Raw genomic sequence first — 14,478 nt, 5'->3', positions numbered from 1 at the left:
TCTAGCAACTCTACATTCTTCCTAAAATGAGGTCTCCAGACCTGTACACAGTACTCTAGGTGTGGCCTGACCATTTCCTTGTATAACGGGATAATCACCTCCCTGTCCCTGCTAGAAAAATTCCTATATATCATCGACAAGACTCCATGACTTGCCCTGGCAGCCCATCTGCACTGCTCAGCAAACTTCATATTTGACTACATGATTACCCCCAGGTCTTTTTTACTTTCCACTTCCCTGAGTGTAGTACTACACAGTGGGTGCGTTTCTCTTGTGTTATTGCTACCCATATGCAGTACTTTGCATTTGTCAATGTTAAACTTCAGTTGCCACTTCTCAGCCCATTTGCCCAACTTATCTAGATCCAGTTGGAGTAGCATACTGTCTTTGCTGTTATTAACAACCCTGCCAACCTTTGTATCATCTGCAAACTTGGACATTAAACCTGATATACCTTCATCAATATCATTGATAAATATACAAAACAACAATGGGCCCAACACCGAACCCTGGGGAACTCTACTAATAACATTTGTCCATGAAGAGCAGTGTCCATTGATTACCACTCTCTGTTGTGTCCCACTCAACCATCCCTTTATCCATTGTAGCAACTTACACTTAATGTCATACCTCTCCACCCCCTTTTGATTCCCCCCCCCCTTATCAATTGGGGATATATTCACACTTCTCCAGTCCATAGGGATCTCTCTCCTGAATCCAAGGATGCTCTCATATGGCTAAGGGTATGCCTACCTCCTTTGTTGCCTCCCTTAATATATTTGGATAGATCCTAGGTGCCTTTTTTATGTCCATCCTGAACAATTTCTCCTCTACGTTCCTTTCAGTTATCAAAAAAGTCATTTAGCTCCTCATTAGAATTTGATAAACTTCTGGCATCCTCTTCCCAAAGAATTTCTCATATGAAATGCAAAATACCTATTCAATTTGTCTACAACCTGAGTAGGGTCATATCAACAGTTAATTCATAAAGATCAAGTCACCTTATGTGATTCAACCCTTTCCTTCTACTGTTAATATAAGTTTAGAAGTCTTTGCTGTTTTCCTTTGCATACTTTGCAAAAGATTTCTGGTAATGTCTTAGCTTGCCTTACCTCCTTGTGACTTGATTTCAGATGACTAATTTATATCTACCATAAGCTTCTGTATCACCTGATAATTTATATTCATCCCATGTGCTTTTCTTCTCTGCCACATGTCTCAATAGTTCATATGACATCCATTTATATCTAAGCCTTGAACAGTATTTCTTTGTTGGTATGAAAAGCCTAGTAGCTTCTTCAATCACTTGCCTGTATACTTCCCATTTAGAATTTGCTGTTGGTAACATTATCAGTCGATCCCACTGCACATAATATAAAAAACTGTCTGAGACTTCTGTAATCACCCTTACAAAAGCAAAAGCCTTTCCCTTTACCCTTGGCAGTAGTTCTCTTTAATTGAATTCCACATTAGTAAACTGTGATCACTGTCACCCAGTGGGTCTTTTACCTGCAGATTCCTAATGCATGAAGAATCACTGCTGATAACCAGATCAATAGTATTGCTTCCTCTTGTTGCCTCTCCAACTTTCTGCTGTATAAAACAGTCATCCAAGAAATCCACAAATGTCTTGCTAATGTGTGTGTGTGTGTGAGTGACCAATCCACAAATTCCAGTCAACAGGAAAGTCGAAATCCCCCATTATAAGATATTCTAATTTGCTGGCCCACTTTATTTCCCTGTATAGCTGTTTGGTACACTCATCACAGTCATTGGATATATAACACGCTCCTACTCTCAATTTTGTTTTCCCAGTGCTTATATCACACCAAAATGACTCAACATTGCACTGGTCACCCATATTGACTGAATGCACTTCCTTAGATTTAATATGCTTCTTAACTAAGAGCATAACCACTCCACCCTTCCTGTTCTTTCTGTTCTTCCCATATTCAAATTCAGCATCGCTTATGTCTGAGTGACACCATGTCTCCACTATTCCTACAATGTTTGCATTTGGTGACTTAATCAGTACTTCAAGTATTTATTTATTTACAATGCCTCTCTCTCATTAGTGTATGCAAGTATACATGCATATATTCTTATTCTTAGATACACTAACACATCCCATGTATTTACTTGTTCCATGATGACTCATGGCAGGGCTTGAAATCTCCAACACCTTGCTTTCCAGGCTCCTGCATGTGGCAACTCAAGAACTGTAAGAATCATTTTCACCTCTGCCTGCAGCTCTAGTTAATCAATTATCCTGCATATCCCCCAAAGCTAGCACTTTTTTCTTATTATGAAACTATTTATTACCAAAACACATATCATTTCCAAATTATTATTATCAATTACTAATATTACTTATCAGTTACTATTATTATCAAATTACTTATTACTAAAGTAATTTTTTTTACTTAATTAAATAATGAATATTGTTTGGTCACATGGTGCCATGTCAAGACATGGTGCTATGTCAATGGTGCTATGTCTTGACATTTCATTTGTCAAGACATAGCACCATTGTTTTGTGCTATGTCTTGAAATGAAAACAATATAAAAATGGTCTGTTTTATAATTTTTAATAGGAAAAAAGAGAAAGGGGTGAATGTGTTTGTGTGAAATGTGGTTAATACAAGTAACTGGTTCGTGTATCTGAATATCCTCATGCACAGTGCCTGACATAGCCGAGTGATCAGAGTAGGAGTGCAGTAGCACGTGCTCTTTGAGCGGACAGGGGTTCAAGCCCGTGACTGCTAAATAAAATTAATTGTTTTGTATGATAATTTATTGTAAACTCCACTGACCTGGTGTCAGTGGAGTTTTTACACACACACACACACACACACACACACACACACACACACACACACACACACACACACACACACACACACACACACGTCTGCAACTTTTATCATGTATTCCTTAACTCCTTGGCTATCATTACTCTACTAAATATCCTCTCTATTCCTGTTCTACCACTTCAGTGTTACTTTTTTTCCAACACTGCAAATGTGACCAGAAGCGGATTAAGGTCGGTTGAGGCCCCGGGCGCAGAAGAAAATATTGGGCCCCTTAAAAAAAAAGAGAGAGAGAGGGAAAATAAAAATACATGCTAACCAATTTTTTAAATAAATAAAAAATATTATGTACTATTAATGTTTTATTTCCAATAAAATTTGAACATAATATATGTATTATATTATACTCGCGTCTTTTTTTAATTTGTCTTTTTTCAACCCCTGATAGATGTTGTTTCATATTTTTTTTGCTACCATTGGTAGCCTACCAATGAAAAGAAAAATATAAAATTTAATAGTCTGAATGATTAGAATACTAGAGAAGAGATTTTTCGTTATAGCGCAATAAATTAATGATTAATTAAAATTCAAAAATTATTCATAAACTACGAAAATCCAGGCGCTGATGTAACAACAGGAATTAATTTTATCTTAATTTAATTTCAACAATATACGATATAGTCTGCACTGCAGGAAAATCTTTGTAAGTACAAAGGAGCAAATACGATTCTATTGCTCCGATGAGCCTATGCAGCGTTGTATGTGTATAGTATGCAGCGTAGTAATGAAATAATGAAAATAAGCGAATATAAACATACTATCAGGTTTTACCGCCGATTGTAAACTTGTACGTAATTAAAATTGCACATATGAAACCAAACTTGGTGTCATTAGAAAAAAGTGTAAAGTGTGGGGTTTTGTGGGGCCCTTCAGAAGTCGCGGCCCAGGGCGCCCGGCGTTAAATCCGCCTCTCCCACGTGGACTGATAGAGGACTTTTTATGTGCGGGGCTGAAGGAGGGAGATAGAGACGCTTGTCAGGTAAGAAAACTAACTAAGAATGATAAAAGTAGATTTTCAGTGAAGCATCAAAATTCGGAGTTGATGGAGGGAAGTTGCCTTGGAGTTGACACACTTCGAGGGCTGTTGAGAGCCCCCGATTCAGTAAAAAGATTTTTTTTTTCGTAAATTGTATTCTAAACTAATTTTATTTTAACTAACTTTTAAATTATTAAAAATAATTAAATTAAAATTTCATTTGATAATTAGTAAAATATTTAAAAAGTATTTTAATATTTAAAAGTTGTTTCGTATTGGAACTTATTTTAATTATAATTAAAAATAATTAATTTAATTTAAATTACTTTTTAATTATAATAAATAAAAATGTTTACATATTTCTGTTCACAGGGAGATTCCAGTGGACCGCTGTTCATTAATCGCCGTGGCTCTGGATGGACTTTGGTCGGAATCGTGTCCTTTGGTTACAGATGTGGAGGGCCCACGTTTCCCGGAGTGTATACTAGAGTCACCTGCTACCTGAAGTGGGTAAGCGATAACACCGGCATGGAAAATGCGCTGTAAATAGGCGATGGGAAGCGAAGATCCTTCTTTCGGACCCTGCTGCACTATGAATGAGTTCAGGTTGCTTAACCAAGTCTCCAATGTCTATGCCAATTCCTTACTATCACAAGATTGGCTTTGAATTGCGAAACAGAATTATATTAGAGGTAACGTTTCTATAAAAGTGTGCCTATAATCGGAAAAATACGGTATTTCATCTAATTGTGCAAGAACATATGGTTTGTCGAATGCACTTTTACACCATCTTACCTTATATATGTACGTTTAATTTTATTTTGAGATTATCATACTAATTTCATGTTTATGTGTTCTGTTTATGAAGAATGTTACGTTTTTACTGTTTTTATGAACGTGATTTTTAAGTTTATGTAAATGTTTTCCATTTACTTTGCTCGTCTTCATGTATATTTACAAGTCTTTCCAAAATACTGTACAGAAGTTTTGTTAAAGAATATTCTTAAATAAAAGTGTTACTTTTTAAAATAAGTGTTAAATGAAATTTTCGTGTTTGTCTTACTTCAAAATACCTGCATGTTGTATAAACTAATGGCAGCCCTTTCAAGGAGCATGTGACAATGCTAAAGATGCTTTTGCTTCTTGCTTCGCGCACGCATATCATTTAAATAATCTTTCATACGACGAAAAGATAAATGTTTCAGTTTAAAAAAGACAAACTCCTTTACAAAACTAAACCGTTATTCCGCGAATAAGATACACGATATGAATCTTAACACACTTCCAGGTGATAGAGGGTATCATCTTAATGTCCTAATTGAAGGGGAGTTGATGATTTTCCAAAAAAGACTGAGCTCCACCATCTTACTACAGCGAAGATCTTACTAGAAGAGCAGGACCAACTGTGCGGTCAACAGGACCCATTGATGTGGCTCTTTTAGATTTTACTATCTGATGATTCGTGAAACTGGGATTTGTGAGGCATTTAGACTCGTTGACAGGGATATGTTTTGCTGAATATGGGAGGATTGGATTACAGGTGGGACCTTTATCACACGGGTGAGGTTGCAAGTTTGTACCGTGTTTCCCATTCGCAGAATAACGCTTTAGTTTTTGAAAGGAGGAACTGTACCAAATGGCGAAGAGATATCCTTTTAATATTAAATTATTATTATTAGTATGTTAGTAATAATAATTATTAGCTAGTAACTAACAGGAACGAAGAATGTTTTCTCTAATGAAAAAAGCAATTACCTTCTTTGAACTGCAGGTCTCAGCATGAAGAGGAGTCAGATCTAATGTACGAATAATGAACTGGGCATCGCAACAGATTCACAATAAACGCAATAATGCTTAACTGTTGCAAACTTATTTCCGGTACCCTAATATTACGAATTGAACAATTTGTATTGTTGAACTGCTATATAAAGGACTAACGAACTAAAAAGCTTGTTCCAAATTGAAACGACTTGTTCCAGTTTGGTACCAGCTGTGGAGTATTCTAGCTTGAAGGACCATTGGAATGGAAGAAAGACTGTCTGAGCGGATGGTTGATCTGGAAAGAGGTAGTAGACTGTCCTTTTTTTTTTCAACCAGAACTCAGCTTAGTCGAAATCCTTTTTAATGGCCGAGTTTAGGGAGCTTTACAGAAATGGCCAACGACTGTTTGCAACTTCTTAAGTAGTCCGCAGCTGGAGGAGCATGGGGTAGGAGGCGGGCAAGGCTTATCGGTTAGGGATCTTGATAGAAATAATTGGTTTCTCCGAAGGGGACTGCTAATTTTGAAGCAGTCCTCAGATGGAGGGACATGGGGTCAATAAGGTTAGGGAACTTGATAGAGTGTAAACGGCCCCACGGTTAAGGAACTTGATAGAAGTAAATGGCTGTTCTAAGAGGATTATCCGGAAGTTGGAAGCTGTCGGCAGCTGGAGGAGCATGGGGACGGTTGGAGGGAACCCCTATGGTTTGGTAATTTGATAGAATTACTGTTTTAAGAGGATTGTGTCTAATTTTATGGCTGGTAACCAACCCAGCTGAAATAATAACTACTCAAAAGTCTCAAGAAAAAACAAACTGGTCAACACGGATTATGACTTTGCCTGTAAAATGGAACTGAACAGAGAACGAAATTAAAATTTAATTATTGGAATATCGGAACAGGCCATCTGGTCTAAATCCTTGAAAGGATGGTGTCTAATTTTAAGTAAGAGTTTGGAGGAGAACACATATGATTATGGAGTTACTATGAAGTTATTCCTAACCTCGTACTTTTGCACAAAATCCTTATTATGGGGTGTTTGTGCTGATCAAATTTATATCGAATTTTCCTACAAATAATTGCTCGGATAGACCTTTAGATGGTGGAAGAACCATACGGACGAGTGTGCCTTCATCTCGAACTTGTGAAACTTATTTTTAAAAGTAGAATACATTGATTTCTGACTCGAAATTGACTGTTCCTGGATTTAGTATTTTTAAATAATTTCTATCCAGCAAAGCAGAGAAATCCACCATTCATTGAATCACTTAATTGAGAGGCACAATATGGTGACGCCTCATAACCTTAGCTGTTCAAAGTATTTTTCACAATTTATTATTCAATTTATTTTTAATTTTACCCGAGATGGTCTCGATCCTCGGTTGTTACGTTGGTGAAACCCAAAAACAACTGCTTCTCTGATCAGGTTACTGGAAAATTTCTTTGTAGATGAATGCCCTTCCATCTGGCACACTCGAAGTGATAAGTTTATATGATACATTTGAAGAAAAGGGGATGGAGAGGTGATTGTGGTTAATAGTAATCCACTTAACTAAAATGGAGGTTTTTAAAAATGGCCACGGGTAGGCTTTGTTTGCTTACAGGTGTGGGGCGTGTGACCAAAGCGGCAGCACCTGTAGCATTTGTGTGTGTAGTATGTGTATAGAGCGTAGTATGTGTATAGTATGAAGCGTAGTAATGAAATAATGAAAATAAGCGAATATAAACATACTATCAGGTTTTACCACCGATTGTAAACTTGTACGTAATTAAAATTGCACATATGAAACCAAACTTGGTGTAATTAGAAAAAAAGTTTTGAGGGGCTTTTGGGTTTTGAGGGGCCCTTCAGAAGTCGGGGCCCAGGGCGCGCGCCCGGTGCGCCCTCCGTTAAATCCGCCTCTGTATGTGACAGCGAAAATAGAGAGGAAAAAAGATTTCTGTTAACTGGTTATTTTACCTAATTACCTCATTTCTTCTATATTTGATAATGCTTCCTGCAGCTGCAACTCTTTAGTTGAAAGTTTCTGTAAGAGAGATTCAAAAACACTTTTGGGCAATGTAATTACCTCCTCCTCCTCCAATTGTTCCTTAATTTTCTTCTCTGCCAAATATTCTTCAATATCTAGGAAGAAAAACAAAAGAAATATTCAACAATCGAATGTGGTTAATTAGCTATTTGAATAAAAACTAAACACATACAAGGTGTTTGTTTGTTGTTATTTGGTTTTTAGGAGCATTAGCAACTAAGGCCATTTTGCTCCGGGATATGCAGTGGTCATTCCCTGACCTGTCCGCATCCTCCGTATTTGGTGGTGACGGGCTCGAACCCCGGTCTAATCAAGAAGCGTGTGCTACGCACTGCTGCTCCTTCCCACCTGGCTATGGAGGCGCCTCATACAAGGTGTGACAATAAAGTTCCTGGAATGGTGCTGTTGCAGTTGGGCTCGATGAGTCTGAAAATAAACTTACGTGGTATGTTGTAGTTCAAACGTTCTCTAACAGATGGTGGTACAGAGATTGTCCAGTAGGTGAACAGATTGCAAGTAAAAACCAGTTTTGTTAGCAGTGTTAATGTTCTGTGTCACGATTTAGCAACAGAACAAAGAACAAATATCAAATTTTGCTTTAAACTGGGAAAATCTGCAACAGAAACGTATGAAATGTTGAAACTGTTTATGGTGATGAAACATTAAGTTCTACCAGTATGTCTGAATGGTATAGGTGGTTCAAAGACTGATGTGAGAATATTTGCATTGACCCAAGAAGTGGGCATCTGTCAACATTTCGAAATGAAGAGAGTTTCAAAAGTTCAGAAATTGTGGCAAGAGAGAATCATTTGACGCTTAAAATGATGGCTGTTCAACTGGATATGAATAAGATGACAATTTGTCAAATTCTGTATGAAGATTTAGGGAAAAAGAAGGTCTGTGCAAAATTTGTAGCATACAGCCTCATGGATGTGTAGAAGTAACGAAGAGTGTCATCATGTGAAGACTTCATCCAGACTTGCCAAGAAAAACCTAATTCACTCGACTGTATTTTCACTGGAGTATTGGGTGTTTCAGTATGACCGAGAGATAAAGCATCAGAGCAGGCAGTGGACTTCAAAATCATCAAGGCCCAAAAAGTTTCATGTGTAGAAGTCCAGAATCAAGATGATGCTGACCATGTTTTTCAGAAAACAGAATGCGATTCACAAAGAATTTGCACCTGAAGGAGAGAGAGCCGATATTGCTGAAAAAGGTGCTTTGAAAAGTATTGAAGTGCATTTTCCAGGTGAGGCCACAATTTTGAGATAAAGGCAGTTGGTTCTTGATGCATGATAATGCTCCCATCCATTCTGTACTTGTTGTGAGGACATTTCTGATGAAACATGGCATTGTGCAGATTGACCAACCATCCTACTGTCCCAACCTTGCACCAGCAAATTAAAGAAATTAATTATAAAACAGTCATAAATGCAACTCTAAACTATGGTTAAAATTGGAATATAAAATTGCAGTCATTATGTGTACATGTGTCATCTAGTTTTCAAAAACTAGAAAAATAATCAAATTAAAACACTAAATTTACCAATTTACAAAAAGGGGGGGGGGGGTTGTGCAAATCAGAACTAAGAACAGAAGAATTTTTTTTTTCCTTTGGCTATTTATCAAGAAGAAATAAATTCGGGAAAATTATTATAAGTAGACTTCAGATATGCACTAAAAATAGGCAAATATGCAACAATATTTATTGCATTTATTAACATTACATCATTATTAATTAATTACAATTTTGTTATATTCAGTTTCAGTAATTAAATGCAACAAAACCATTAATGAAAAGTTTCAGAATAATGATCGTTTTACAACACACATGGAATAACCACTGTTACAGTAAATAACAATATATTTTTCAATGTGGTGCATTGTAAATCTGTGGCAGATCATCCAAAATCATTAAGCAGAGAAAAATCTTTCCACATTGAAGGAGCCCTTATAGGTATCATAGTGGTTATAATCACTGGTGGAAAGGACTGAGTTCGAAACCCATTGATGGTGCAAGGAATTTTTTTCCCTACAAAAAACTTGTTTTTTCTGCCCAGCAAAAAGTAAACTGACCAAAGGAATACACACAATATACTGGCCTCATAACCTTAATTTGCTTTGATGCTTACACACACGCCACACTGACAGAAATGACAGCTAAATTTAAAAATTGAGCCTTCGAGGATTCTACTCAAAATGGAAGTTCCTATTCATTACCATCAATAGCTTTCTATTTTTATAACAGTAAGAAATTCAACTTTCTTTTTTAAATCATTATCAAATTTATTAATCAGTCATTATCAAATTTATTAATTTATTAATTAACATCATGGTGAGATTCAACCTTCCTTACATTTTGAGGGGTACAGCTCTAAAACGGTGTAAGAATGTCTCCAGGGTTCATTGAAAAATTCTGATTGCACTTTTTCTACCTCTTCAGTCAAAAAATGTCCATATTTCAAGTTCACCACAGCTGACTTACAACTGTATAGCCGACCGGGCTAGCCAGGTGGGTAAAGTGCCTGCCTGGCAACCCAAAGGTCACAGGTTTGAATCCCACCTTGGGCTTGGATCAGAGTAAAATGCAAAACTTTGGGAGGTGCATTATGGCCACAGAAGCCGATGTGCCAACAACTAACAAAAAAAAAAAAAAAAAAAAAGCTGTACTTGCTACCTGGGAGTCTAAAACGCTGATGGGATTAATATTCGGGTGACATTTAAGTCAAGTGGGCCCAACTTTGGTGAAGTCCGGACGATCTGTGACAGCCAAATCCTCTGCTTGCACCTTCACAATGGTGGGACTGTTAGTAATCCTAGGTATAACCACCATGGACAAGCTCACTGTGGGTGACCACCCAGGTGTGAAGCAACATAAGCAGGGGGTTGAGATGTGGCACCAACATCACATCACATGGAGGAATGCTACCCCTCTGTTTTACCAGGCAATACTAGGTGGTAGATGACTCTCATAAACCAGTGCAATTTACTTATTGGAGGCTTGAACTGGTGGAATGCATATTTAGTCTCCAGAGCTAAGTTCTGGTCAACCCTTCCCCATCTCTTCCATCATGCAGTATGACTGATGACTTTTGAGGTTATGTCATGGTGAGATCCAACCTTCCTTACATTTTGAGGGTACAGCTCTAAAATGGTGTTCACAGACCAGTTGCTAGTTAGTACACTGGACTGAACCTATTGGTAACTCTTTAGGAGGCTTTCGGATCAGCTAGTGAATAATCTTGCTACCTCTACTCTGCCAGATAGTGACTGGAGGGAGTCTGAGTAGTGTGTATGTGGAGGGGCATCGTCGAGGCCACGTTATGTCAAGGAGCAGAGCATATTCTTACCATGTGTATGCCATATCCAAAAATTTCATTACTTCATACAGCATGCCCCCCCCCCCACACTTTTTCTTACTACTGAATACACCATGAATTGTCAAACTACAGAGTAAGCTTATCTGCGAAAAGATCTAACACTTCCTAGTTCATTTCACAAATATATGTGGTCTCAATTCTAATCTCAACAATGTCCATTTCCACTTGCAGTCTGCCAAACCCCATGTACTTTTTCTGACAGAATCTCAGTTATCAGTTGATTCAACTACTGCTCATCTCAGTTGCCCAAATTATTCGCTGTATGATTCCTTTCACCTCAAGGGTGGTACTTATGCATATTTCCATTCCAGTATTCCCTGTCAGAGACTTGGCAATTTGGAATCTCCTCTTTTCGATCTTCTCTGGCTTAAAATCTCTCTACCTCATTCTTGTCAAATTCATCTGTTGTCTCTACTGTTCTCCCAACTCAACTAATCACTTGGAGCTCTTTGACTTCCTCACTTTGCAGCTTGACTTTCTCCAGTCCAACTTTCCTAACATGGAGGTAATTTTCCTTGGTGATTTTAATGTTCACAACTCCAGCTAGCTTCTGTTTTCTAGTCACACCAACCCAGCTGGTCGAAATGCTGAGCTTTTGCAATTACCAATGACCTTGCACAGATTGTTCATATACCTACAAGAATACCAGACCATCCTAACCATACAGCCAACACGCTTGATTTTTTCTCACAAAAAACCCTTCTAAGTACACGGTCAAAGTGAGAGGTCCTTTAGGCACTTCAGATCACATTCCCAATCTCATGTTGTTTGGTATTACAAGAATGCAAAATGGGATGACCTGCGAGATTTCTTTTCTTCTTTTCCTTGGTTGGATTACTGTTTCAAAACTTCTGATGTCAACGTTTGCTCGTGTCAGTGAAATTATTCTTGTGGAATGGAATCCTTTATTCCACACTCCACTTTAAAATCTCATCCTTTATCTAAACCTTGGTTTTCCAATAAATGTGCTAAGGCTGTTCAAGAGAAAAACGTTTCATATAGTAATTGGCTTGTTTCCAATTCTTCAGTTTCATTTTCTGCCTACACCATAGCTTGCAACAATTGTAAAGCAGTTATTAATCAGTCCAAACTAGATTTCGAACAGGCTAAGAGTAAAAAACTTGCTTCTTGCACCCTAACGGTAACCGAGCATTCTGGTTTCTTGCCAAAGCTATTGGCCCCAACTTTTGCCCATCTCTGCACCCACCTCTGTCAAAACCAGATGGATCTGTTGACCAGAAATCCCATCCATAGTTTTGTTGATGACAGCACATTGCATTCCACTTTCCAGTTTGAAAAACCTTGCCCTGCTCAATCAGCTTAAACTTCTTGAATATCCACTACCAATTCCTTAAATGCCAATCTCCAGGTAATTCTCCAGTGGGGCAAAGACAACTTAGTTGATTTCAATCCTTCTAAAACTCAGTCTTGTCTTATATCTCACAAAAAGGATTCTTCTGCTTCTATGCTTATCTTTGGTGGCACTCCAATTTCTAGGCAAAAATGATATATCTCTTTTAGGAATTACCCTGACTTCTAATCTCTCTTGGCACAAGCACATTACACACATATTGCTTCCTCTCCATCTAAAAAACTTGGTTTTCCTTTTCGCTCTCGGCATTACTTTTCTTCCAAGCAGCTGTTCACTCTGTACAAATCGCAAATCCACCCTACCATGGAATATTGTTCCCACATCTGGGGCGATGCCCCCAAAACATCTCTCTCTCTCTCTCTCTCTCTCTCTCAGGCTTCTAGATTCCATTCAGTAGAGGGCAGTTAGGTTAATTAATGACTCCTCTCTAGCAGAGTCTCTCCACGCGCTGTCTCTTAGATGTACTCTTTCTGATGCATGCCCTTTCTACAGATACTTCCATGGGCACTGTTCTTCTGAATTGTCTTCTATAATTCCTGCTCTCTCTTTTAAAACAGTCCAAACAAGCACTGCCGCCAGCCAACATTCATTTACTGTGCAACTTCAAACTCACAGAACCAACTTTTCATCTTCCGCGTTTATTCATTCAACTGCAGTTTTCTGGTACAACCTTCCTTCATACGTATTTCCTGAAAATTACAGTCTACAGAAGTTCAAGTCTAATATCAACAAATATCTTCTTTCATCTTCTCAATCTCCAACCCAAGCATGGTACTAAGTACTATAGGTTATAATACCTTTCATGTTAGGGGTTTTCATAAAAAAAAAGAAAAAAAAAAAAAAAAATTAAAAAAACAAAACTTACAAAAGGCACAAAAAAGGTGGGGATTACAGAAAACAGAACTAAGAACAAAAAGATTTTTTCTCGGCTCTCCTATCTATCAAGAGGAAATAAATTCTGAAATATTAATATGAGTAGATATCCGATAATATGCACAAACAAGCAAAACATGCATGCAATAATCAATAAAATATACAAAAATTGGAAACCAAAATGCTATTACATGTGATAACATTTTTACATTTATTAAGATTTCATCATTAGCATTAGTAGAGGTATATGATGCAAGAAAGCATGCTTATGGAGCATCAGCCAAAAAAAAAAAAAAAAAATCCTTCCACTTCACCCCTCCGTTTGTTTGAAATACCTGTCCAGCTGAGCCTTAAATTTATTTAGGCTATCAACTTCCACAACAAGGGATGGAAGTCTGTTCCACCAACCAACCATCTGCTGGCTAAAGGCAAATTTCCGCACATCTATCCTACATCTGTCTTTCCTCAATTTGAATTTATGCCCTCTCAGGTGATTATTCTGAGCAAGAGGCAGTATCCCATCAGCATTGAGCATGCTCAAACCATTCAAGGCTTTGTACACCTCTATCAGATCACCTCGCTGGTGCCAGTTAATCATAACTAATTAAAATGGTTAATTAAGCAATTATTCACCTTTTCAAAATTGAGTAAGCAGTAAATGAGTCTTGATGAATAGCAAAAGTTTTCTTATCAAAGAACCGGAAAGAATTTCCTTAACAACACCAAAAGCTGCAGCATCCAAAGTATCCACAGAATCAACAACTATTTGTTTTTTTTATAGAATCAAAGCTTCTGGCATAAAACAATGCTGCACATAACCATGTTCCCCACCTGGTCAAAAGAGGCTCTGGTGGAAGGCCAGCTGCATATTTCTGTAAATGTCTATGCATGTAGGGGCTTTTGAGATTCTTTTACACACGGAATTTTGGATTCTTCCTCTTGCCCAGATTAATTGCCTGAGGGGGGACATAAAAGGTTTTTTTTGTTTTTTTTTGGCTGATGCTATATAAGTTTGCTTTCTTGCATCATATGGTTCTACTAATACTAATGCTAATTTTAGCATGTAAGTTAGTTGTAATGTGGATCAGGTTTGGAGAGAAAACCTGTTGTGCAAAAGCTGGTTTTATCATATATGCAGCAGAATCACTAACAAGAGTAGATTCTTGGTCTGGCTATAATAACTGCAAAAAAACAATCACAAATCTTGCAAATGTGGAG

The 14,478-nt window shown here is 37.6% G+C and overlaps 1 protein-coding gene across 1 annotated transcript in view; it reads right to left on the bottom strand.

The window, feature by feature from the left end:
- LOC150076361 (protein arginine N-methyltransferase 3-like) overlaps positions 1-14,478 on the bottom strand; it is a 240,780-nt gene that overhangs the window by 175,144 nt on the left and 51,158 nt on the right. Inside the window, exon 4 of the mRNA XM_090387332.1 lies at positions 7,574-7,730. Within this exon, the coding sequence (XP_090243458.1) occupies positions 7,574-7,730 (157 nt within the window). The remainder of the gene's footprint in view (positions 1-7,573; positions 7,731-14,478) is intronic.

Source organism: Mastigoproctus giganteus, chromosome 13 (assembly GCF_048544385.1).
Source record: "Mastigoproctus giganteus isolate SK-2022 chromosome 13, ASM4854438v1, whole genome shotgun sequence".
In the NCBI taxonomy this organism is placed as follows: domain Eukaryota; kingdom Metazoa; phylum Arthropoda; class Arachnida; order Uropygi; family Thelyphonidae; genus Mastigoproctus; species Mastigoproctus giganteus.
This window is presented reverse-complemented; position numbering and strand designations above follow the sequence as displayed.